Source organism: Danaus plexippus (genome assembly GCF_018135715.1).
Source record: "Danaus plexippus chromosome 3 unlocalized genomic scaffold, MEX_DaPlex mxdp_25, whole genome shotgun sequence".
Lineage (NCBI taxonomy): Eukaryota > Metazoa > Arthropoda > Insecta > Lepidoptera > Nymphalidae > Danaus > Danaus plexippus.
In genome coordinates, this window is record NW_026869844.1 from 246,562 (window position 1) to 269,617 (window position 23,056).

At 34.3% G+C, this 23,056-nt stretch overlaps 6 protein-coding genes across 11 annotated transcripts; 4 read left to right on the forward strand and 2 right to left on the reverse strand.

The window, feature by feature from the left end:
• The first annotated feature begins 281 nt into the window (after positions 1 to 281).
• On the forward strand, positions 282 to 9,623 carry LOC116774765 (uncharacterized). Of its 3 annotated transcripts, XM_061526679.1 has the most exons (23): positions 282 to 433; positions 998 to 1,137; positions 1,212 to 1,282; positions 1,352 to 1,525; positions 1,601 to 1,628; positions 1,718 to 1,753; positions 1,826 to 1,861; positions 1,946 to 2,144; positions 2,500 to 2,667; positions 2,833 to 3,125; positions 3,433 to 3,534; positions 4,510 to 4,652; positions 4,743 to 4,848; positions 5,094 to 5,206; positions 5,743 to 5,928; positions 6,503 to 6,690; positions 7,344 to 7,468; positions 7,663 to 7,768; positions 8,212 to 8,371; positions 8,699 to 8,741; positions 8,811 to 8,899; positions 8,971 to 8,995; positions 9,073 to 9,623. In XM_061526679.1, exons 3-23 carry the CDS (start codon positions 1,253 to 1,255, stop codon positions 9,087 to 9,089), a joined length of 2,367 nt encoding a protein of 788 aa, XP_061382663.1. In that variant the 5' UTR covers positions 282 to 433; positions 998 to 1,137; positions 1,212 to 1,252; the 3' UTR covers positions 9,090 to 9,623. The 3 variants fall into 3 exon arrangements, with proteins under 3 accessions (XP_061382663.1, XP_061382662.1, XP_061382664.1); XM_061526678.1 differs by lacking the exon at positions 998 to 1,137; XM_061526680.1 differs by lacking the exons at positions 282 to 433; positions 998 to 1,137; positions 1,212 to 1,282; positions 1,352 to 1,525; positions 1,601 to 1,628 and having other exon boundaries at positions 1,962 to 2,144.
• LOC116770356 (GATA zinc finger domain-containing protein 7) lies at positions 9,167 to 15,673 on the reverse strand. Its single transcript, XM_061526677.1, has 8 exons — positions 15,175 to 15,673; positions 14,959 to 15,096; positions 11,743 to 14,748; positions 11,311 to 11,437; positions 10,612 to 10,705; positions 10,461 to 10,541; positions 10,190 to 10,321; positions 9,167 to 9,891 (listed from the first exon to the last, which is right to left on the reverse strand). The coding sequence occupies exons 1-8, from the start codon at positions 15,439 to 15,441 to the stop codon at positions 9,762 to 9,764; spliced, it is 3,975 nt and encodes a 1,324-aa protein (XP_061382661.1). The 5' UTR covers positions 15,442 to 15,673; the 3' UTR covers positions 9,167 to 9,761.
• A 381-nt stretch (positions 15,674 to 16,054) lies between these two features.
• Positions 16,055 to 18,048, forward strand: LOC116768558 (prenylated Rab acceptor protein 1). Of its 2 annotated transcripts, none has more exons than XM_061526747.1 (6): positions 16,055 to 16,257; positions 16,581 to 16,683; positions 16,779 to 16,882; positions 16,978 to 17,062; positions 17,312 to 17,420; positions 17,573 to 18,048. In XM_061526747.1, the coding sequence occupies exons 1-6, from the start codon at positions 16,166 to 16,168 to the stop codon at positions 17,674 to 17,676; spliced, it is 597 nt and encodes a 198-aa protein (XP_061382731.1). In that variant the 5' UTR covers positions 16,055 to 16,165; the 3' UTR covers positions 17,677 to 18,048. The 2 variants fall into 2 exon arrangements, with proteins under 2 accessions (XP_061382731.1, XP_061382732.1); XM_061526748.1 differs by having other exon boundaries at positions 16,056 to 16,236.
• A 339-nt stretch (positions 18,049 to 18,387) lies between these two features.
• On the reverse strand, positions 18,388 to 20,666 carry LOC116768382 (transcription factor E2F7-like). Its single transcript, XM_032659092.2, has 3 exons — positions 20,251 to 20,666; positions 19,844 to 20,177; positions 18,388 to 19,767 (listed from the first exon to the last, which is right to left on the reverse strand). The coding sequence occupies exons 1-3, from the start codon at positions 20,436 to 20,438 to the stop codon at positions 19,285 to 19,287; spliced, it is 1,005 nt and encodes a 334-aa protein (XP_032514983.1). The 5' UTR covers positions 20,439 to 20,666; the 3' UTR covers positions 18,388 to 19,284.
• Positions 20,667 to 21,022: 356 nt separating this feature from the next.
• LOC116772669 (uncharacterized) lies at positions 21,023 to 22,835 on the forward strand. 3 transcript variants are annotated; one of them, XM_061526655.1, is made up of 4 exons: positions 21,023 to 21,175; positions 21,249 to 21,451; positions 21,586 to 21,742; positions 22,642 to 22,835. In XM_061526655.1, exons 1-4 carry the CDS (start codon positions 21,094 to 21,096, stop codon positions 22,680 to 22,682), a joined length of 483 nt encoding a protein of 160 aa, XP_061382639.1. In that variant the 5' UTR covers positions 21,023 to 21,093; the 3' UTR covers positions 22,683 to 22,835. The 3 variants fall into 3 exon arrangements, with proteins under 3 accessions (XP_061382639.1, XP_061382640.1, XP_032520855.2); XM_061526656.1 differs by having other exon boundaries at positions 22,648 to 22,835; XM_032664964.2 differs by having other exon boundaries at positions 21,586 to 21,634.
• LOC116770338 (RNA guanine-N7 methyltransferase activating subunit-like) lies at positions 22,685 to 23,017 on the forward strand. Its single transcript, XM_032661781.2, has one exon. The coding sequence runs from the start codon at positions 22,685 to 22,687 to the stop codon at positions 23,015 to 23,017; it is 333 nt and encodes a 110-aa protein (XP_032517672.1).
• The last annotated feature ends 39 nt before the right edge of the window (positions 23,018 to 23,056 follow it).

A 23,056-nucleotide genomic window follows, 5' to 3' on the forward strand; every position in this document is an offset into this window, starting at 1 on the left:
CAAATAGTAAATCGCAGTAAAACGTTGTATCGTACATAAACTAAAAATAAGGCTCTAAGTTTGTAAACTTGCCAAGACTAAAATCTCGACCACCCGAAGATTTCAAGACCACCTGCTTTTAAACATCCTGTTTGGTTTCTATACCTACATACATGTTTTATTAACGCAAACTCCTTTAATGGACTTTATTTGAAGATGGGTACTTACCGGCCTTTGCCTAAAATGCAAGATACTTTTTTTTATTAATTCAACCTCTTTTTAGACCGTCTGTTTATAAATAAAAAAATTGTCTTTTAATCAAATTTCGTTATAATATCAAAAAATGTTTATCTATGTTTTATAAAATATGTTTGATTATTTTTGATTTATTTTAGTTTGTATTTAATATATTTTTGCAAACTACTAAGTGATTCTTAAATCAGAAAAATGGCTGGTAAGTGAGGACGGCCTGTTTCGAGTTTTCAGTGTATAATGTAAATCCTACTAGTATTATAAATTGGACAATTTTAAGACTGCGCTGACGTAAAGACATTTGTTGCTCGTTCTCCTAAAAGTAATATCAAATTCCTGCTTTAATGTAAATGTCAGCTACATTTAGGAATAAAATCATTTGTATTTCATGATATCAGAGTTTAATTGGCATATTCGTATTAATCTATTGATAAAAAGTAGTTATGACGTCTTTTGATATCACTATTCGGGATGACAAACTTGATATCCTGTTAATGATGCGGGCTGTGTATGTCTCTTGTACATCGATGTACAAGATTCCCTGTTTCAGTAAACAATATCGGCTTCTTAGAAATTTTTACAAGGATGATATTCTATATAGCGTCTGTCCGGAGATACTCCAGGGCGACTGAATTCTAACACCACGTAAATCTTGCACATTAAGTCACAAGTCCTTTCCACTTTGCAAACACATCCGACGATAGGCGATCTCAGTTATTTTAAGGTCATATGTCGCAAAGAGACATGTAGATGAGTGTCTTTGCAGAACTCCTCCTAGTCATAAACCACAATAACAGCACCGTAAACCCCAAACGCTGGCCAGACTCCCATGAGTGATGGCTAGCTTCTGCATACACTAGGCTGAGAAACCGATGCATGTACCTGCTGTGTCCAGTTACCGAATTTGTTTGTGTAGTTTATCAATAATTTATCGGCCAACCATTTATTTATTTATTGATGATCTAAAATTCTTTTTAAAGAAACTGACGTAAACCCAGCTGTTTTATTAAACATCAGCGACATGATAGACCTGGCGATCGGAACACCAGAGGTTTGTTCAATTATATTAAATAAAAAATACTTTTTATCATGGATTACTTTGAGATATGGTTAATTAAAGGTGGGTGTTGTGGATTTTGGCATGCTGCAAACTATTCTACACTGTTTGGCTCAACAATTGAAAGTGCTGGGTAAAAATGTTGAGTTAAGAGGCAGCGTGGCCATGCTGCCAGTAGGACGGGAGAATGTCCATACTATTTCTATCAGCGAATACACTGTGGAAGCAGATGATAAGGTTTTGTTGCGCAAAACGTTAACTTGATTTTATTTCATAACTTCGAACTCTGAAGAAATATTTGAAATATTTCAGGTACCTAAAGAGAAAAAGACAGAGCTTAGTGAGTATTTTGATTGTTTTATGGAAACATATACTAAAGTTTTATCACATTTTCAATAAAATACATTAATAAAATAATAATATTTTCAGGCCGTACATCGAGTGTGACAGATACAATATTGGTCGGTGAGTAAATATATCCGTAAATAAAATATAAAACATTTTCCAGAGTTTAATAAAAAAATATATTAATTTCAGTGGAGCGAAAAAGAAAATCAGAAACAAGTAGGCCGAGTAAGTATATACATATGTCTTGTGTTAAAAAAAATGTAAATCCGTTTTTTTTTTCATTGGACTTTCTATACAAATTTCTAACAGCTGTGACCCAAACTAGTCGTAGTCCCACTCGAGGTCCGTCTCCACCCCTGCCAGCCGCGATGCCCCAGGACCTTGCTGCTGAGAAGCTTTCCCTCGTCACTACCAGCAAGTTCAATATTCTGGAGAACACTGTGAACGACCTTAAGGATCGTGTGTATGGAAGTATGCCTAAGAATGAGGAAATATTGGAGGAAGTTAGGTGAAAAATTACGATACTTCAAAATATGTATATCGAAAACCTAAAAATGAAATTTAGTAAAAGGAGATCTTTGTAAACTTGCTTTTCTTGGAAATTTTGAATTAATTGTTTTAAAAAGGCAATCACCATTAACAATTCTTTTTTCTACTTTTTCCAGTAAAAAAAACTTTTACTTCTAATTATTTTCTTACCAATTTAAAAAAATTTTTACTAATTGTACTAGAGTTTTTAGTAGTGTCGATTCTTGAAATCCGAGAATTTTCATTATTTTGTTTATAATTACTTGTTACTACCAACAACGAAATAACTATTAAAATAACCAAATAATCACGGTATTTCAAAAACTGTACTTCAGATCCCAAACAAATCTCAAAGCCATCACAGACATGTGGACGTCACTGAACGTATCCTCTCGCTTGGAAGCAGCCGAGGCTGGTCTCGCTAAACTGAGCTCGCTCGTTCAGGATATCATATCCGAAAACGCTGGGCTTCAGGAGCGAATTGATGCGTCGCCGTCTGCAGCGTAAGAATTTAGTCCATAATAAAATAAAAAACAAACAGCACTTAATTAATTCAATCAACAAATTGATTCATGACGATATTTATGCATTAACGAACTTCATTGTAGTTTTGTACTTGTAACACAGAGTTTCTATTATTACACTTATAATTGCCTTTCATCAACCAGACCATCAACAATGGCTCCACCACCGAGGGTTTCGATAGCACCGCCACCAGCGCCAGTGGTATCCACAGTAGCTCCACCAACTGCTGCCCCCTCATCAATTGCCCCGCCATCTACAGCTCCACCGACGGCTGCACCGTCTATGGTGGGCGGTCCCCAGCCATCCTTTGATACATTAGCCACCAAGGATGACCTAAAGCAGCTCCAGGCTCATTTAGAACGAATCCGTATGGACCTCGACAACGTCTCTAACACTCTGTACAGCGCGATGGCCGACATGCAAGCAGGACTGGGCGGTAGATATTACCTATTTTAAAATATTAAAGTTTACATTTAATATTTCATTTATTCTCAGAGAAAATCACTATCACATTAGTTAGTTTATTATTGAGGAGGTATATATTCTTATGATAAATATATATAGGTTTTAAGAATATGAAATACGATCCGGGTTATATCAAACAAATGTGAGGATAGCATTAGTTTCCTTTTGTTTAAGAAGTTATCCGTCACTGTAAAAGTATATAACAATTGTAATAATTGATGAATTAAAAAAAAAAAACAAAATTATGCTTAATACTGTTTTAATATCTATTTCTATAGAAGAGCCGGTTCCTCCTCCTCCTTCTACTCCTCCTCCAACGACCGTGGTCTCTACTACCGAACCAGCCCCACCACTAGCACCAAAATCAGCACCGTCTATAGGTAAACCAAGAACTGTAGGATAATACATAGGAATATTAATAAAAAAACACAATGTCTTTCAGTACTCATCAAAAAATATACCTCGTTTTGTTAATCTAGTTGTAACGGATAGACATATCTTAGTATGAAAATAAAAGTAATATAAATGAGACGAAACCTCTTAGCATTCAATGGATTCACCGTGCGGGTGCCGGGTCCATTGCGTTGCAGGGAGTGGAGCTTCAACAGTGCTTGGGACTTGCGACCCAGGTGTAGGTTTAAGGGGCCCCTAAATAACGCGCGTTAAACGCTCACCTCCACTGTCCAAGCTCCTCTCCCTACCTAACCATATTTGAAAAGAACCTACTAGGGCTGCCTTCGAAGTACGTTCCAAGACCGAATTGATGTGAGTTCTGGACAGGCCCAAGTCTTTTAGCAGGTTGTAGAGAGATTTAGCCGTTATACCTCTCGCTCCCACTTCTACCGCGTATAAATCCACGACGAACCTATTTCGAGTGAGTTCGTTTGTGAGCTCGTAATATTTGTTGACCTTGATGGTATGGTCTTTGGGGATGTTGGTTTCCCAAGGAACCGTAAGCTCTATCATCACAACGCGCTTTAAGATTCGCGAATACATAAATATGTCTGGTCTGGAGGCCGACGCACAAATATCCTCGGGGATTTTGTATTGTTTTTCATACGTATCCATCATTATAGTCCAATCCGTAGCCGCTTTAAGGATGGAGTAAGGCTTGACATTTGTTTTTATAGCCCTAGTGCCCTCTCTCACACAACCTACTGATCGCTCGTTTGTGGTTATTTCCTTTTGCGCTCTGGCTACCGAAAGACTAACCGCTTCACGTATGATTTCTAGAACCCTATCGTGACGACGCGAGAATATTTCTTATATTAATTTACGAAGTATTAGTATTTTATTAAAGATTTTAAAATAATTTATGTTAAGCAATCATAAAAGTATTGTTTATTTTTCTTCAGCGGGAAGACGAAAATCTGATTTCCCACGTCGTTCTTTCTCACAAATAACTGGCAATCTGATGGAGAGAATAAACGATTTAGAAAAACGCATAAACAATTGCTGTCAGGATATAGGAAAAAATGATGGAGTTCTTCAAGATCAGGTCAACTCCAAAAACTATAATCTGATTAATTATATATTTATAATAATATGGAAGTAACTTCTTGACTTGTTATTGCATGATATCATCCAGATCAACTCGTTCCAAGATCAATTGGACTTCCTGCACAAAGAAGTGGGACAACTGCGAAGCGTGCAATCAGAAACATTATCACCAGATCTTGTTAAAGATTTGCAAGGCTAGTAGATACAAAACATTTAAGTTCGTTAACTTGTCTTTAATAAAATTTCTAAGATACTAATATGTATGTACTTACACTTCTGTCTCTTTCCAAAGCTAACAAAGTATTTGTATGACGACATTGCTTTTTGGTTTTTTCATTTCTATTTCTAAAATTATTTTTGATTTAAATAAAGATAAACTTATGCATGATAGTCTTTGTGTGAACGGCTTAAATTTTCTGACACAAAGTTTTAATTGCAGGCTTATTAAAACTCTTCCAAACCGTCCAAGAGATGCAGGAACAGTTGAAACAAGTTCACGAAACAGCTCTCGAACTCGCCGCTGAGAAAGAAGACAGGAATTATCATATGAATGTTAGATTGGATCATTTGAAAGATATTTGTTATAAGTTTATAAGTATATCATTATAAGTTTATTGCTGATTTAGAAGATTTTGCACATAAATTTTACTAACAAGCGAAATTATCAATTTCGACAAAGTATTTTTGTTACCTATATTTCAGTTGACACAAATTAGGGACTTGAGATTTACAAAATTTTTTGTTACAATGTTTGTACTCATGTATGTTAAAATAAATCGTTGCAATTGAATTTGCAAACAGTTAGGGTAAGCTGATGGAAAGCCATCGTTTAATGGCGCCATTATTACTCCATTATGGTGAATAACTTCTCTGTTCACTCCCATGGGAAACACACACATATCACATTCAGATATGATTACCTTTACGGAATTTAGTGAGACATCTTTTTTGGTTGAACCGTTCAGTATTTTCGAAGTAAATTTTAAACAGGAACCTAATAATTTTCTGTATACGTGGATATCGTTGTGTGTGAAACAATTGATTGCTCTCCTTCTTTATCCTAACTGAAAATCTTCTGTCACACTTAGGCACTTCTAGAACAGATTGAACTTCTGAAGACTATAAAGCTGGATCGAGAGGACATGGTGGAGGCGATGGCCGACAAGGCCGACCTCAGGATGCTGGCGAGGAAGGTCTCCCACGACCAGTTCGAACTGGCCTGTGATGATCTCTCACGAGGACTTGAACACGCACTCGGCAAACTGAACATACAGGTCTTAAGATATTGTCAATTTAATTTCTAGTTTCTGTAACATGATACTCGATGGGTGAACTTTCCATGGATGGGTGAACTTTCCATGGGATACAAGCTGTTACATAATTATTTTCCTTACTATATTACCTACCTATAAGTTATTTGGAATTTTAACACCAAACTGAAGGTTTTATTCTTATTCTTCTATTTACTACATTTCACAAAAATAATCGAATGAATTCGATGAAAAGCGTATTAGAGTTAGTTAGGTGGCTAGTTTAAATAAATAATTTTAATTCCTTCCCTACCAAAACACCACACTATTATATGTAACACTTTTTTTATAGCTTTTAAATTATACCCCTCTTTTGATATATAGATAGTCCACAATATCGTAATCTTCCTTGGAAACGGTTGAGTAATTTTTACGTTCAATAGAAATAAATATGCATGAATGCATCACATATATACAGTGCCTCAATTCGCAGTACGAACATAATTTCACTATATTTATTATATCGAAATACACATATTATGCATGTGATGTTTGCGACACATCGTAACATAATTCAATTTATACTAACTATAAATAGGAAGCGTTGTGGCAACAAGCCCTGGACGACATTCAAAGAGAGATAGAAACTAAACTGGATAAGATGGAGCTCTCCCCGGTGAAAGACTTCTTCAACACGAAGCTTAAACAGCTCCAAGAAAATCTTAAACAGATGGCGTCCCTCCGGAGAGAGGTAGAAGCGGCTGGCACCAAACGACGTTTACTCAGGTATGACAATAAAATACCTGTTGTAAGTAGTTTACGATAGTAACATTAAGTATATTTAATAAGGCAGTGACGGTTTATCATCAGACATGTTTAAAAAGTCATTAAACGATCAATAATCAATATGGAGATGCAAATTCTTGCTAATAAGTATTATAAATATATGTATTTCTTATTAGGTACATTAATATTTGCTTCTAGACAGACCTTAATAATAGCTGAGTTTTTATTTTTAGTAACGTAAACCTGTTTTTGTCAACAGACAAACTCTTTTTAGGTTGAAAGAGTAGAAAATACATTTTAACAATACCTTACTAATAACAATAGAACACTAGTATTCTTTTCTTTAAAAAAAATATTATAAAATATCAGTAAAACATATGAGAAATCCGTCTGCACACATAATAGGTGGTACAACTGGGTCAGATAAGTATTACAGTACATTAAACATTAGTTTTATCTTTTACATAAACATCAAGAGGGTCAAGTTTTTCATTAAAAATCATGGGATAGAATCGTATGATAAAAACTAGTCTAGAGTGAAGCGTAATAACGAAAGTTTTTACGCTAAACATCGACATGATTTAAACGTCCAATTTAAGTTTAGACTTAGTTATATTATAAAACATATAATATATAATACGTTTCATTACAAGGGAGGTGAATTGTATCTCGTGTGATGCGAACGCAGTGATGCCGATGGAACCGCCAAATATGATACCCTTAAGTCGTCCGATGCCGGGACACATGTCCATGAAACCGTACCTCAGTTATGAACTCGGTAAGTTTACATATAATAAAATAAATTATAATAAAATTACATATAATAAAATGATATTGCTTCGGTCTTACTGTCAGCAAAGATATCGACAGTAGGGTATTCACTAATCAGTTAAAAACTGCCGTTGTCTAAGTTTACGTAGTGAAAGTAGTAATTCTTGTATATAATGTTAATATTTTGATTTAATTTACCAGACGCGATACGTAAAACACAGGCGACTAACTTACCGCAACGGAACTTGCACGACTGGGAGACTATCGACAAACAAATGAATCAACAGAAACAGCCGCAGAAAGCGAGGTGATGTTGGGAACTTACACTTTCACTATGTTAACTTTAGATTTGACTGGAGCGCGTCATTGGTTGCCAGGAACAATCAGAATCTAAATTACATCTATCAAGCCTTATTACATATGCCGTAATCTTAAACATTTAGACACATTTAGGTATTATTAATACGTTGTAGTCATTATAATGGCGTGGCGTAAAGACATTTTGACTAATAAATCTAGATTCTAGAACATTACGCTCAACTTAATAGTGTTGGACAACGCCTGAAATCTTAGTGACACCTCAAAATATGTTTCGTAAATTGTATATTTATAAATATATTGCCTACCCTCGTAACGGTTTTCGAATTAGGGTAACTACAAACTGGGAATTGCATGTTCCACAATCAATAGCCGACGTTAATATAATAATATGATAGATTGATTATTGAAAATTCCCAATATCTCTATAAGGTCGGATACGGGCAAACATATCTGTAATCGTTACTGTGGTGGGTCTCATACTATGACGACGGCGGCTCAGCGCGTGGCACGAGCTGGTCATTTTGTAAAGCAATGGGGTCCCGACGTAGTGCCGCTGTCTTCAGGACTGGCGGCGGGTGACGATGGAAGGGTAATACTCACCCAATGTTTATTTAATTATGATAAATTACCCCAATACCAGTTCCAGTATTCAATTAAGAAGGGTAACAAGTCACCCTAATGTTTACGTAATAAAAATAAAGATTTATTGCTTCACTAGATGATAAATTACTCTGTAGTTCAATATACAAGGGTAAAGAATTACCGTTTACCCCAATGCTTATATTATAATAATACTTTATTGCTGTACAGTACTTTTATGGCCTCCTTTTAAACAGTGTGCTTATACATCATCCCTCTTGCTCTTGACTTACCAGTACAATTTGATATATTTCTAAACGAAAAGTTATTTTTTCAGTTGTACAAGGTCGTCCAAAATGAAGCAGCCAATGTGGGCCCGGGTCAGTTATAGTAATATTATACGAGTAATACAGATAAATTTTGGATGCTAATATCTTTCTCAAATGTAGGTGGCGCTGTCGAAACGACTTGCACTCCGAAACATCCAAAGAAGACTGAATCACCGAAGACCCCGACGAAACCGGTTCTTTTGGCGGCGGTAACAAATGAAATAATTTTTTGATATACTTTTTTAAATATTTATTTTTGACATTTGTTTTATTCTTACAGCCGGAGTGTCGTTGCTTGGAAGGAGGTTAGATAACATTATTAATAAACTATACATTATTCTGTATTACATAGTTATCCTTACACCATCTTTTCTTTTTACAGCTCCACCGGCAAAATGACAGATTTCTTCCTGATATAGAATCTATTTCTGTATTAAATTTCATATTTTTATAACGTGATAAAAATAAAATTCCCGTTAGTATAATTCGATTTTATTGGTAAATCAATTACCACTGTATACATGAGAACATGCCACTAGAAAAACAACCGTCCTTTCCATCATTACGTGACAAAGGAAAATGAACCGTATTATATTAACTTATAGTACTATTTAGAGCTATTTTAACTAAACGCTATCTAATATTTACAAAATGAAATCACAAATGCATCCAACTATGATTTTGATTATCTCCAGTGATGATATTTTAATTCTAATGCTGCCGCAACTGCAATATAATATGCAAATGTACAAAACATTAAGTTCATTTATGCTAGTGAATAGTAACAACTAATTAAACTGCTTCAAACTCTTGATATTTATTTTCTATTGTGTCCATAGACAATATAAACATTTGGCTGCTTACAGGCATAGACAATTAATCTAGAATAACAGTCCTATAAGTATTGCAACGGAATTGGATTCAAAAATGAAATGCGTACATTAAGTATATGGTCGACGTGTCTTGCTTCATTAATACTACGACAAACACTTCACTTAACATTGAACGAGTTTATCACTATGATGTGAAGTACACGTGTGAAGTGAAGTGGGGTATGTCATGATCGTGTTGTTAACGGTGTCGCCCCCTAGCGCCGTAATGCGTCGTTCCTTCTCGGCTGTATCGGCGTTCCTTCCTCTCGCGGGACCCGCGCGATCGCTCCCGACGATCTCTTTCTCTAGATTTTTCTTTGTCGTAACTTCTGCAAAGGAATGATCATGTATCGTTATGTTCTCTTCTTTTACGTACTACTTTCATTAGCAGACGTCTGTGAAATAAAATAAATGCCGTGGAATAAAAACAAATTATCGAACATATTTTGTTATCTAATTTTAAATCCTGAGCGAGCCGAACATTGCTTTATTGCTAAAAGCATAATTATATGACATATATCGTTTAATGACTGTAAATATAAAAACCACTATATTTTTTTCTCTCAGAGCCATTATCACCTCACTACCCGTCTCGGAATAGTTGAAATTAGTTAACTAGCCTCTCACCTGTCTCCCACTGATCGAGCGTCCCTCGACCGGCGCCTCACTCGTGGTGACCTTGACCTCGTCCTAGACTTCCGACCTCGAGGTGAACCCGTCTGAGACTCACGCTCGCTGTTCAGATTGAAGTCATCGAATCTGGAATTATAAACATTACACCATATATATTTTATACTGACTGATTAGTCAAACCTGACCACACTAACTTGACTTAATGACAACCAAAGTCACCAACCAAAATAATATAATGGCATCAATCCCGTCTTAGAGAACATACCTATTTTTAGGTGCTTGTGAAGAACTGTGACTAGAACTGGAGCTTGATGAAGAGCTGGACGATGATGATGAACTTCTGGATCTGGAATGATAAAACATTTTTATTTTATCTTGTTACATTTCAAACAATTAATGCCCATTCCATTAATTACCTTTTTTTACTCTTCGTCTCTGCTTTTCCATTTTTCTCTAATGCACTCAAATTATCCTCTTTAGAATTTGTATCTTCTTTTTGATTTTCATTATCTAGAAATTTTAAATGTGTTTTAGAATGGGAATTAACGATTCTTTTAGGAGATAGGCCAACAATTAATTGAAAAAACTACAAAGTTTCTATAACAGAAGTAGCCAAAGAATGTATCACACAAACTTTGTGCCATTAAAGCCTCTTAAACACAGTCCAGGGTTTCGGAATTTACCAGAATAAATAGACAGACAAACAAAAAATGTTATCAAAAGTTTAAATGAAACTAGTATTATTCGGATTTACTACGCGGATTTTATTATTTAAAAACTACATAATCCCGACGTTTCGGTTACTTTGCAGCAACCGTGGTCACGGTCACACCTCGTCTGCCCGTGACCACGGTTGCTGCAAAGTAACCGAAACGTCGGGATTATGTAGTTTTTAAATAATAAAATCCGCGTAGTAAATCCGAATAATACTAGTTTCATTTAAATGAATACTCGCGAAAATCTTAGATCTCGTTATCAAAAGTTATTCTGGTGTTTTTGACGTTTTTTTTATTACAAACGCATTACTATAATACCACTAACAACACTCAAATTTTTATTCAGTTATATATATTTATAATAGATTAATTGATGATATTCAAAGCATCATGGCTAACCCTGTTTAGACGAGGTGCCCTTTTCCTCATCGCTTCCCCAAAGATCATACTTAGAAAGATCCGCCTCGTCTCCAGACTCCTCCTCTTCATCGGCTCCGTCACCGCCATCTTGAGATGATGACTGCTTCTGGAATAAATGACATTGCCATGGTTCAGTGAAATCGATAAACACTTCCATCCCAGCTGTGTCGGATATAAAAAAAATAATTTTGATAATCATTAATATATTTTACACATATACAAATATGTTAGAATCAATGTTAAAATTGTTCCCATTTCATACGGATAATTTAAAACCAAACTGTGATATAAAATATCCTCATTTACAATTCAAACAGTCATTATAAATGTATTACCATTAAAGAGATCTGTTCTGTGACAGATTATCTATTAATATACCTTTATACATATTTATATTCCAAGTATACAAACCTTCTTCCGTCTCTTAACTCTTTTCCCGTCAATTCTATTGGCAGTCTTTTCCGTCTGTTTGCTTGTCAGTTTTAATCTATTTAACATTATAGGCTTGGGGAGGGCGAAGCTTTTAAAGTTTCCTATCACGGGCGCGTTTTCATTTAAATTAGTTTGTGACTTTTTAGCGTCGTCTTTCTTTAGATTAATATTCAATTTGTTAACGTTGGACGGCATCACCACTGGCCCCGGGTCGAAGATGTCGCTTAGGAAAGGCGTACCTCCTGTGTTACCATCGAGTTTCTCCAATTCTCTTTCTATACTCTCGTCCTGATTCGATTCCTTTTCCCAATCTTCATCGTTTGTTAAGTTTATAGTTTCCACCGCTTCTTTCTGATTCGCTTGATTTTCGTTATCATGACTAGAACTAGTTTCTTTGACAGCGCCGGTTTGCGATAGTTGCTGTAAATTCTGAAGAGCCAGAAGAAGTGTGTTGGTGTTTATACTGGACAATAGATTAGAGAGATCTATTTCATTGCATTGTTTCTGCGGATTATGGCTAGCAGATAGTTCTACATTCTGGATAGGAGCTTGAGTTTGTGGTGTTTGTAATTTTGGAGACATATTGGGAGTATTGTTTATGTTGCTCTCTGTAGGCTTCTGCTCTACTTTCCCAGGTATATTGGTGAGCTCTAAATGATTATTAGCTTTTATCGTGATAGATTCTAAAACGTGAACCTTCTTGGAAGGGCTTATAGTTTTTGGTTTACTGGGCGCTTTACTTTTAGATTCCCCCGACATACTCCTTATTTCGTCAGTTAACGACGACGGAATTGGGTCTGGTGTATGACTGAAATTAAGGGATTTTATGGGAATATGACTTTGAGCTTGAGGATTCTCGCGTAAATGATTTTGACCTTCAATGATTATATTACTATTTTTTGACATGTTACATGGTTTTTCATGACTTTCATTTAATAATAATCCGAATAGCATGTCGCGTTTGTCTTTAATAAGGTCTACGTTTAGTAATTGAGACGTTTTGTTATTTTTTGGAACATCTGGGCTGGTCGCATACAGCATATTTGTGATGGGACTCTTGGCTCTGTTACAATTTATATTCTGCGGTGATGGTGACCGTTTGCTAGGCAGAGGAATATCAAGGGTGTCAGTGTTCTTGTAAAGAGCATCGTCATCCATATCCCATTCCGTCTCATACATTTTCCGGGCACAGTCAAATTTCTCCTCTAACTCATTTGCCCTATCAGGACACTCTTGATTCTGTTCGTTGCTATCAAAAATATCCATAATACTTCTATTTTTATTCACAGCATTTGATTGTACTAGATCGAAAATACGAGACGTGTTTTCAGGCGACTTCATATCTAACGGTTCTAAAGGCTTATCAAATGGCAAGTACTGATCCACTGAAACACAGCTTTCAAATTCATCTTTAGTAAAATCTTCGACCTTACTCAATAATACTGGAGACTGAACTGTAACGAAAGCTGGTTCTTCAGGGAAATAATTATTTTCAATTGGTTTCTGTGGAATTTTGGTACATGAAGTTGATTGTTGTTTTGGGAAACTACTGCTATTGCCTTTGGCCCAGAATCCTTTTTTCTTCACATTATTTTTGAAATCTTGATAATTTTTCTTAGCCGTAGCTCCTAGTCTAGTAGGCACGTACTCACTAGAGTATGCATCAGTGTCAAAAGCACTATTATCTTGAACCTTTTGGCTAACAGCCATGTTATGTAAGTTAGAAGTGTAAATATTTCCTGTCGCCAATGGTGATTGCTCCATTGACTTGACTGTACTATATCCTTGGAATGGGCTTGTTTCATCAGGAACGTATTTAGCTTGGGCAGCTGGACTGGAATGTTTTTTTTGTTTTCGTCTTACTTTTACCATATCACCAAAAACTCTTGACCTAAAATCTACGTCGTCACTATTGTACGACACTGATTCTGAATCTGAGTTTGGAAGTGATTGCCGAGTAGACTTTAAAGATTTATTCTTCATAAAATTCTTATTAGAGGTTTCTATATCAGAGTTGGGATAATTTGATTCTTGGCTATCACAAGAACTAGACCTCGTTCTATGATGAGTAGATGCTGAATGACTTCTCCCTTGAGATCCTCTGCCATCTAAAGTGCTGACAGAACCAGCAGTTCTTCTGATTTCACTGTCAGCCCCGGGAAGCAGTAAAGTTTCAGCACTAATACTCTTTTGCCTTAGTGGAAAAACTACTTGACTAACCTCAGAATTTTGTAAACAGTCATCGGAGTCAGATATTATAGCAATTTCATCTGGATTAGGCAATTTTTGGACAATTTTTTTCCTTACAGATTTGGATATTTGAGACTTATCAACCTCCTTTTTCTGTAGATCCAAATGAGAATCAACTAAACATCCTGTAGATAAAAGTCTCTGCCTCCATGCAAATATTGTTTTGAAATCTGGAGCCGGTTTGTCATATAAGGATTCAAATTTGTCAGTACTTATTTTGCAGTTATTATAAACTATAGCAAATGCAGCTGCTCTCACTCTCTCTTCTACCGTGTAAGTAACCTCAAAGTCTTCGGCAGGTGTAGATCCAGTAAATTTATAAACAACATCATTGTTGGTGGAGGAAACTCTATTTTCCATTACTGGATTATACATTTTTGGATTTGGAGAGTCATTCTTACCCTTCTTAGAACCAGTTTCATAGCCTGAAGATCCCGTCTGATCTTTATCACCTACACTAGTAAAACGCTTGCGCTGAACACCATTTGTTCTACTATAAGGTGTAGCATGATCTTGTTTGTAATTCATTTGATTTCTCCTAAACACTATTTTATTTACTTTTGGTAGTTCACACACAGAACCATCACTGAGACTGCCGTTAACTTTTTCAGGGTCTCTTTTATTTTGCAAAGTTACATTTGGAGCTGGCACAGGCAAAAATGGCCCCATTTTTGTATCCCTCTGCAGCATTGTTGGTGGCAACTTTTTGTTTTCAGGACCTTCAGTGATGCCAACCTGAAGGCAGGGAAAAATTATCTCCACTTTAGTAATTATGTGCTTCAAAACTTATTTCACTTAGCAGTAACAATCATAACATATATCTTCTTAGCTTCAAATCCTTTACTGCCATACTTTAGCATAATTTAACCATGTCTTTTATACACCATATGCATAAACAGTCTCGTCTTAAGCGAAAATACGGAAAAATGAGAATGGATAGCATACCTTGTCATCATCTGTCTTCCGTTTGCGTTTCTTTCTCCCAAACTCATCATATTCATCAGATGATGATGATTCTCGTCTCCGGTACTCTACAACACCGCGCTCGTTGTAACCTCCACCGTATCCAGTGCGAGCTTCCACCTAAAATATTAATATTTTGTTTGGATTAATAATTAATTCCCTTCAATAAAACTGAGCAAATTTATATAAATATAAGACCTCTCCAAACTTTGGTGCATTGCAAACATTGCAAGTCTGACGTCTTGCCCAATTTACATTCGCGCACTTATTGCACTGCCAGTCGTCGGCATTAAATAGACCGCGTGATTTTTCCGCAGCCGATTTTCCTATTTCCGTCCCAAGTTTTTTGGTAGATGGTTTTCCACTATTTGGTTTTTCTTTATTGCAACGATAGCAAGTTAGCCGCCGTGCAAAGTTAATATTTCCACAATTGGGATCGCTACATATCCAATCCCCGTCGTTCATTTTGTTTTGACGAATAAGTTTTACCCCTCTAAGTGAAAAACATCATCACTTTATCACAATAAATATTATATTTCTTTAACCAACGACTTCACAGGGTAAAGCATGCCGACATGCGAATAAAAAACATATCTGACAGAAACTACTACTTTCAAAGAAACCAAGCTCTCTTTCGTAAGAAAAGTAATCAAGATCAAGCTTCATGCCAGCCATGACATGACGCAAAAATCGGGCTTCCTTTTATCCATTCATAGACATTAATAGAATCATTTCCGCTTTATTATAACGTAAACATTAAATTATTATTATTAACTAATATATATATATATAACAAAAACAAAACAAAAAATGGCTTTGATTTACAGATATTATACCTAATTAATAAATGGCAATTTTTCAAAAAATTTTTCCAATAAGAAATCTTGACCATGAAGAAAAAGTAAATGAAACCAATTAAACCAAATTATATCGGTTGACCATGGACACCTTTTTTTTTGCAGTCGTCAGAATCCAAATTTGGTTAAATTCATATAATTGATAGATAACAAAAATTATGAGCTCTTCATTTACTTCAATTAAATTAGCAGAATATTAGATTAATGGCAATGTTTAGTATTTGACATTGATGTTATTTTCAAAGTTGACAACTTATGATTTCGTGTTTAATGTTTATGTTTTATTGAGTCCGACTGTAGCAAAGTGTATATAAAGTTATAATCATATAACGATGGCCGACAACGTAAATATAGATATTCCTGGCGAAATTAACGCTACAATGGAAAAGAAGGGTTTTCAAAAGTATGTCAATGATATGGAGTTGTAAGTTGTTACCGAAGGAAATATACTACGTGTTTTTATTTAGAGCTTGTGAGCTTTATTCACGACGTTATTTTGCTATTTTATTTTGTTGTGAAGATATAAAGCTTTTTGAATAGTATGTTGCTTAGTTCCAACTAAGTAATTCAGTAGTAGTAATCATGGTACTTTCCGTTACTGCTAGTAGTGGAAGTCATTTGGCGTACGTCATGCTTATACTTTATCGTAATAACAATCAACAAGTATTTGAAAAAAATTCTAGTTATGATAACAGAAATTTTATAATTTTGTTGAAAATATATCCAGTAAATGTTTAAATTAATTAGGTTACTGCAGCAAGTTCGTAGTGGGGCTGGACCTGCCTTGGTGTTGGGAGTGCTATCTTCACGGAGACCATGGTCTCAATTTGTAGCCACTGACAATTTCAAGGTTCATTATTATAAATATCATTAAAAGTATTATAATTGTTCACTTCACTATATTATAATTTTGAGCGTAACTTTTTGTATTTTATAAACTTTTAGGCTCCTGTATCCCTGCCAAGATTATCACGAAGATTCTATAAAAACGTTGAATACTTTCAAGCCAACTACTTAATTGTATTTTTGGGATTATTTGCATACTGTTTGTAAGTATCCTTTTAGGCTGATGTTGTTTGGTTTTATTGAAATTATTTTATTTCAGTTTATATTCATATGATTTATTGCATATTTTTTGTTACAGAATTACTTCCCCGCTACTATTAATTGCTATGGTCGCTAGTTTCTTTGGATACAGAAAATTGACTTCAGGACCTAACACATGGAAGGTTATACTTAATAACTATATTGGTTTTTTTATTGCGTTTGTCTTATCTAAAAAAAAAATTAAATTGGTATTTAAAAACAATATATATTTTTATTTTCAGCCACGAGTAAGTTTTATTTGATCTTTTGTTGGTTACACTTCTTTTCCCTTTCTAGACACTAATTGATATAATTGTTTCTTCTGTGATGTAATATTTGTCTTATCTTTCCTGTAATACTGTGACTATTTCTACATAATTTTATTTACATAGATAGGTGGTTGGGAACTAAGTAAGACCCAGCAGTATGTGGTGGCTGCAGCAGTGTCAATGGCCCTGTGTTGGTTGGCCGGGGCCGGGGCAGTTTTATTCTGGGTGCTAGGTAGGCATATATATTCAATAAATGAGTAAACATTAACATATCTAACTTTGAACTGAATTTTATGTTTAAAACAGTTTATTTTTGCATTAATGAGTATCTATGCTTTTGGATATTATTGATAAGAATATTTATACAAAGTATTTCATGTACAGGAGCTACGGTGACAGTGGTAGCTTTGCATGCCAGCTTCTTTGATGCAGAAACTCTGCCAGCGTCAAACGATCCTGAACAGTTTCCTATGATCGAGCAAGTGTGACACTTACTGCCAATGTTCTTTTGTCAACCCAAACTAATTCAGAAGAATATAAAAATTAGCTAACAATAAACTTAAACCTAACATGTTTATGGTTACAAAAATAATAACTTATGTTATATGTATAGATCTATATAAAAATCTTGGCACAAAAAGAACATTCTAAGAAATCATGATGATATACATTTCTTAATGTAGAGTCAAATATTGTTACTTTAATGGTTACATATTATTTACTTGTAAGTTTTATGGAGAGCCTTTAATTTTTTTCTTTACTATAAATTATTAAAATTAGCGTCTAAGCCCACCTCTTTATTTTTCTCCTTATAGATGAATTTATTTGTGCTTGTATATTAAATAATAATCTTATTACCATTACCTGTTTTAATTTATTTTACTGGCCTCTGTTAGCGATATACATACAAGTGATACAAGTGTTCTATATGAATATGTAGGGAGAGGAGCTTGGACGGTGGAGGTGAGCGTTTCACGCGCGTTAGATAGGGGCCCCTTAAACCTCCAACTGGGTCGCAAGTCCCAGGCACTGTTGAAGCTCCTCTCCCTGCAACGCGATGGACCCGGCACCCGCACGGTGAATCCATTGAATGCTAAGAGGTTTTGTCTCTGAGATATATAAATCAGAAAGTAATTTGCTGATGCCATTACTATAAAAACTTTTTAGTAGCCAAATGTGGAAATAATAAAAAGAGAAAATAAAAATGAAGTTATTTAATATTACATGTAACTTAGAACAAATATAAAATAAAAGCAACTTTGTTATAAAATTCATCATAATAACTATGTATCAAAGGCGACTTTAAATGCAAATATTACTCTTTGTCAAAACTTCACAACTATAAATGTCTTCTATATAAGAATAAATTCACGATATATAATAATAGTTGGGAATAGTATACACAATTATACAAATTACATTGACATTGCTTGTATAATATAATTCAGTCCAATAGCTCCCAGGGCGCAAAACATAACCTCTGAAGAAATCATTCAGTTACATTACATTACACAAATTAATTATCATTTAAATTTTTCAATATAAATTATAATTCAGTAACCTATACATTATTAAATTTTATATTGTGGTACAGTTTTTATAATAAACCTTACTTTTTGAAAATATGGCATATATCTTTAGTCTTACGGTAGTACCGTTTAAATAATTCATTTATAAAATTTTCTTAAAATAAATACGCTAATATCTTGTTCATTGCACTAGTATGACTGACAAAGATAAACCTCTGGTCTCAGTAACAAACAATAGAATTAACTTATTGGGCAAAAATTATACATCTACAGTCATAATATATTTTCTTTAAATATCCCCTGGAAGACGATGTGTTTACAAATGTTTGCCTTTTCTCAATCAGTCAGTCTGCTTACAAGCAAAATATATCAGACTATAACATATTACTTGTAACATTTGCCAATAAATAGTTACATCTGGCAAGCATATTACACCCCATTATTGTTTTGTTCATATATGATTCTGGCTAATCAATACCATTGTCTCAGTTCTAAACAATCTGGAACCTAATAATTAATTGAAATTGTATGTATACATAGGTAATTAAGAATTTAAGTGACAAATATCTATATAATCACAACTCCACTGTTAATTCTATTAAGTTCCATGTCGGCTACAAGAAGGATTTCATCCCACTTGTGAGATGGTGTGTGTGGAGGGGTCGTCAGTCCGAGCTTCTCTGTACTCGTAGTAGGCGTTGCAAACTCTAGTTTGCGCTTAGATTTACCAGCAAATACATGACATGGTGTCATCTGTTGGTGTGTATCTAATATTGATAGGGGTGTGACGGGTGATGGAGTGCAAACTACCTTCTCAGTTTCCTTCATCTTAAAAGGACCAACATACTTAAATACTGGCTTCTTTAATATTAAATTACCTGAAACCTTTTCTATGAGACCAATTGAAATGAAGACATTAGCAATATCATAAAGCCTCCTGACTTTGGACTTGTGTTGCCGGTCCTGCTGCTCAGGAGATAGCACCGATTTATTTTTGTTTGTTGTGTCTATTAGAACACTCACAGCCATTTCTAAATTTATTAGTGTATTCTGTAAAAAAATATACATTTATGACATAAATGATAATTAAATTTGATAATTCTTTATTATTAGTGAATATACTCACAGGAGGTTCCACTAAAAAAAGCATCAAAAATCTTTGGGCTAAAACACCCAAAGTTTTATGCTTTGGTGCAGGTGGTTTTGGTGCTCTTCCTCTAAGAGCTTCTGATAACTTTAAATTTTCTCCTTGCCTTTTCAACATTTTAAGAAAAGAATTCAGCCTTGCACCGCCATGCCACAAATAAGTGTTTTTTCTTTTGTGTACAGCACATTGCATGGCTTCCAATATATTAATTATATCATACATCCTTCTCTTTTCAACCCCTAATCGGGCTGCGGTACTGTCCAGTTGTATTTCTACCGTACCATTGCCGTGTAATGGATACAAATTGAGGAACCTATAATATTTGAAAGCAATATAAGAATATATTTTTAATTTTTGGACACATATACATATAAATTATAACATACTTGTCACATAATATTTGAAGGGACTTTTCTTTTCGATGCACCGTGCTTGGCGGCGGCGTGGGATACTGCAACGCAACATTCGTCAACAACTTTAGATTGGCCGTCGGTGAGACGTAACTGGTTGAATTCGTAACTTCTGTTAGTGCGTAACGCTTAGGAGTAGAGGTAATGTTATCATCTTCATACATTGTGTGAGAACATTATGCAAAAATCCTGCACAACTAATATTCGCGTACTTTTTGACAGCTTCTAACAAAGATCCAGTTGGTTAAAAATTTTATTTTAATACAATGTTTTCACAAAAAGTGTCCAATTTATAAAATAATGTAACTATTTAATTTCTTTTTTATATAATGCATTTTTATTTTTTAACCTTTACAATAAACAACTTTGACAGATACAAGCAAATGCGCGCGAGCTATGGTGCTGAAAATAAAAAAAGAAATGTTTGGTTTTTGCATCAGATCCTAAAAAATATTTTCTTTACATTTCATTAATTTTTTTAATATATGGAATATTACAATATATAAAATAAAATAATTTAAGAATGATTTTTCTTGATAAATACGTAAGAATTAAGTCATAGAACGTATAATCTTTGATATTTGTTATCAAAAAACAATCAAGATTAAAGGTTCTCTATTCATTATTTACTATTTATCATGTACCTTTATCTTTGTAGTCTTATACAAGTCAGTTCAATTCGGTCATTTTATAAATAATTTAAAAAAGCAAACGTTTTTATATTTTAAAAATCTAGCTTAAGGTAAATGATTTTGTAAATATTTACCTCCTGAGAGTTATAAATACAGTATCCTGTTAGTTACGCAGCTAATAAAAGTAATGATTTGTTCTTTACTGCTTCTTCTGATAGTGAACATATCAAGTTCACTAGGGAACCTTGTCCAGTTCTCAAATAGCACTGGTAAGGCCTTCTGTGAAAAAGAAAATACGGTATATAGAAAAACTCTATAAGTAAATTATTATCGTTTTTATAGAGCACATTTTATGTCGTCACTGTGGTAAAGAAGTCTCAACATCTGACAGTATTATATTTAAACCGTCAGATGAGTTTCTATATGCATTTAATGACACGCTGTACAACAGAAACGATGTTTTTGTGCAGATTTTGCTAAAAGACATTCTATTTAAATTTCCAATTGTAACATCAAGTAATTCAACTTGTATTTCAGAAGGAGAGGTATGTTGTGTCGTCATTAATTACTATTTTATAACATATATTTTTTCTAAGTACTGCTATTTAAGAACCTGTTTCATAAAATGTATATAAATATTTAGAGGAGATTTTTGTAATTTAAAATTAAAATATTCCAGTGGGAAGACAATTTATGGTTTCCTGAATATTTGTGGAAGCCCTGTTTCTGTGAGTGTGGAACCCTAGTAGGTTTTGTTTTTGAAAGTATAGGAAAGTTAAATGGGGATCCTGAGGTATTTTATGGCCTCATTCTTACACAACTTATTGGTGAACAGTGTAATTATCTGATTCATTATGGCTGGACTACTGTGTCTGTGTTTGTCTTGTCTTGTTGTTTTTTTGGGTTGCTGATAGTGTTAATATCAATTAAAATTTAAAGCTGATAGTATACAATGACTTGATAATTCATTCTATTTTTTGGTCACATTGGAAAATAGCTTTATCAAATTGCTGATTAATTGTGATAGAAGACAACTATTGAAGGTGTATTACTTATATTTTTGAGATAAAGAATCGGGACATGTTATAATAATATTCCGTCATTGATTATTTTTTAAATATATAATTTAAGCATACTATAGGATACTATTGATTACTACTACTATACTATTATTTTTTGATTACAGTACTGATTGTGATATCCTGAGGTCTGATTAACATGACATAAGGAGTTAGATTAATTTACTTTATATAATTTATTTAATTTAAATGAAATCTATATTAAGTCACAAAACTGTTTCGATAGACTTAATTAAACATGAAAATGGATTTAGAAGCTAGATTTAATGATTTATGTGGGTTTAATGATTATTGTGGGTTGTGCAAATGAAAACATCTGTCCATTATCATATGGTTCAGTTAGTGAATTCACACTAAGCTTCTCTTACTGACTCCCATGTTTATACCTCCATAGCCAAGCTTACATTTGGATCATTACTTATTATGTGCACACATTTACTATGTGAATGGGAAGACTTACTGTTTAAATTAATGCAAAAATGTTTACCATGACAGGCAAAGGACAATTCTCTCTATTCTTAATTACAAGTACACTTCTCCCAGTTTCAAAGGAAATTGTCTCAATTAAATTAAATTTTGGGGCTTTTGTTTGTGAAAGGTTATTGTTAATCTCCTTTGATTCTATCTTATCGTATTTAATGCATATTTTTTTTCAGTTACAGATTCCATATTGACATTCCCCTCGAGTAATTTATAAATATGGATTCTGAAGGGCTATCCGCAGATGAGAAGGAGTTTTTAGAAAAATGTGAGGCAGAGTTCAAAGATCGATTTACAGAGCGTGATGAGGAGTACATGAAGGTTGTTAATAGAGATCCTCCTACACCACCAATCTTAGAAAATTGGTTGTCATCCAACAGTTCAGGTCGAAGGCATGATCGCCGGTATAACAACAGGCACAATACTTACGATCGTTATGGTAACAGAGATAGACGAGCCCGAGGTGACTACAACAGACATGGCAGAAGCCAATATGACAACAGAGGCTATAATGACTATCATAACAGTGACGGCTACCATTCAAGATATTAAACTATTCTGTAATGATCATGATCAATAACTTTTTATAAA

Coding starts and splice junctions, on each gene's coding strand:
- LOC116774765 (XM_061526678.1), top strand. Junction 2,145..2,499: donor GAAATATTGGAGGAAGTTAG/GTGAAAAATTAC, acceptor ACTGTACTTCAG/ATCCCAAACAAATCTCAAAG. Junction 5,929..6,502: donor TCGGCAAACTGAACATACAG/GTCTTAAGATAT, acceptor AACTATAAATAG/GAAGCGTTGTGGCAACAAGC.
- LOC116770356 (XM_061526677.1), bottom strand. CDS start 15,441: ATGAACGACGGGGATTGGATATGTAGCGATCCCAATTGTGGAAATATT. Junction 14,749..14,958: donor GGAAGACAGATGATGACAAG/GTATGCTATCCA, acceptor CCCTGCCTTCAG/GTTGGCATCACTGAAGGTCC. Junction 10,542..10,611: donor GAGACGAAGAGTAAAAAAAG/GTAATTAATGGA, acceptor TTATCATTCCAG/ATCCAGAAGTTCATCATCAT.
- LOC116768558 (XM_061526747.1), top strand. CDS start 16,166: ATGGCCGACAACGTAAATATAGATATTCCTGGCGAAATTAACGCTACA. Junction 16,258..16,580: donor TATGTCAATGATATGGAGTT/GTAAGTTGTTAC, acceptor TAAATTAATTAG/GTTACTGCAGCAAGTTCGTA. Junction 16,684..16,778: donor TAGCCACTGACAATTTCAAG/GTTCATTATTAT, acceptor ATAAACTTTTAG/GCTCCTGTATCCCTGCCAAG.
- LOC116768382 (XM_032659092.2), bottom strand. CDS start 20,438: ATGTATGAAGATGATAACATTACCTCTACTCCTAAGCGTTACGCACTA. Junction 20,178..20,250: donor CTTCAAATATTATGTGACAA/GTATGTTATAAT, acceptor CAAATATTATAG/GTTCCTCAATTTGTATCCAT. Junction 19,768..19,843: donor TTTTTTTAGTGGAACCTCCT/GTGAGTATATTC, acceptor ATTTTTTTACAG/AATACACTAATAAATTTAGA.
- LOC116772669 (XM_061526655.1), top strand. CDS start 21,094: ATGATTTGTTCTTTACTGCTTCTTCTGATAGTGAACATATCAAGTTCA. Junction 21,176..21,248: donor CCAGTTCTCAAATAGCACTG/GTAAGGCCTTCT, acceptor TCGTTTTTATAG/AGCACATTTTATGTCGTCAC. Junction 21,743..22,641: donor ACAACTTATTGGTGAACAGT/GTAATTATCTGA, acceptor ATTTTTTTTCAG/TTACAGATTCCATATTGACA.
- LOC116770338 (XM_032661781.2), top strand. CDS start 22,685: ATGGATTCTGAAGGGCTATCCGCAGATGAGAAGGAGTTTTTAGAAAAA.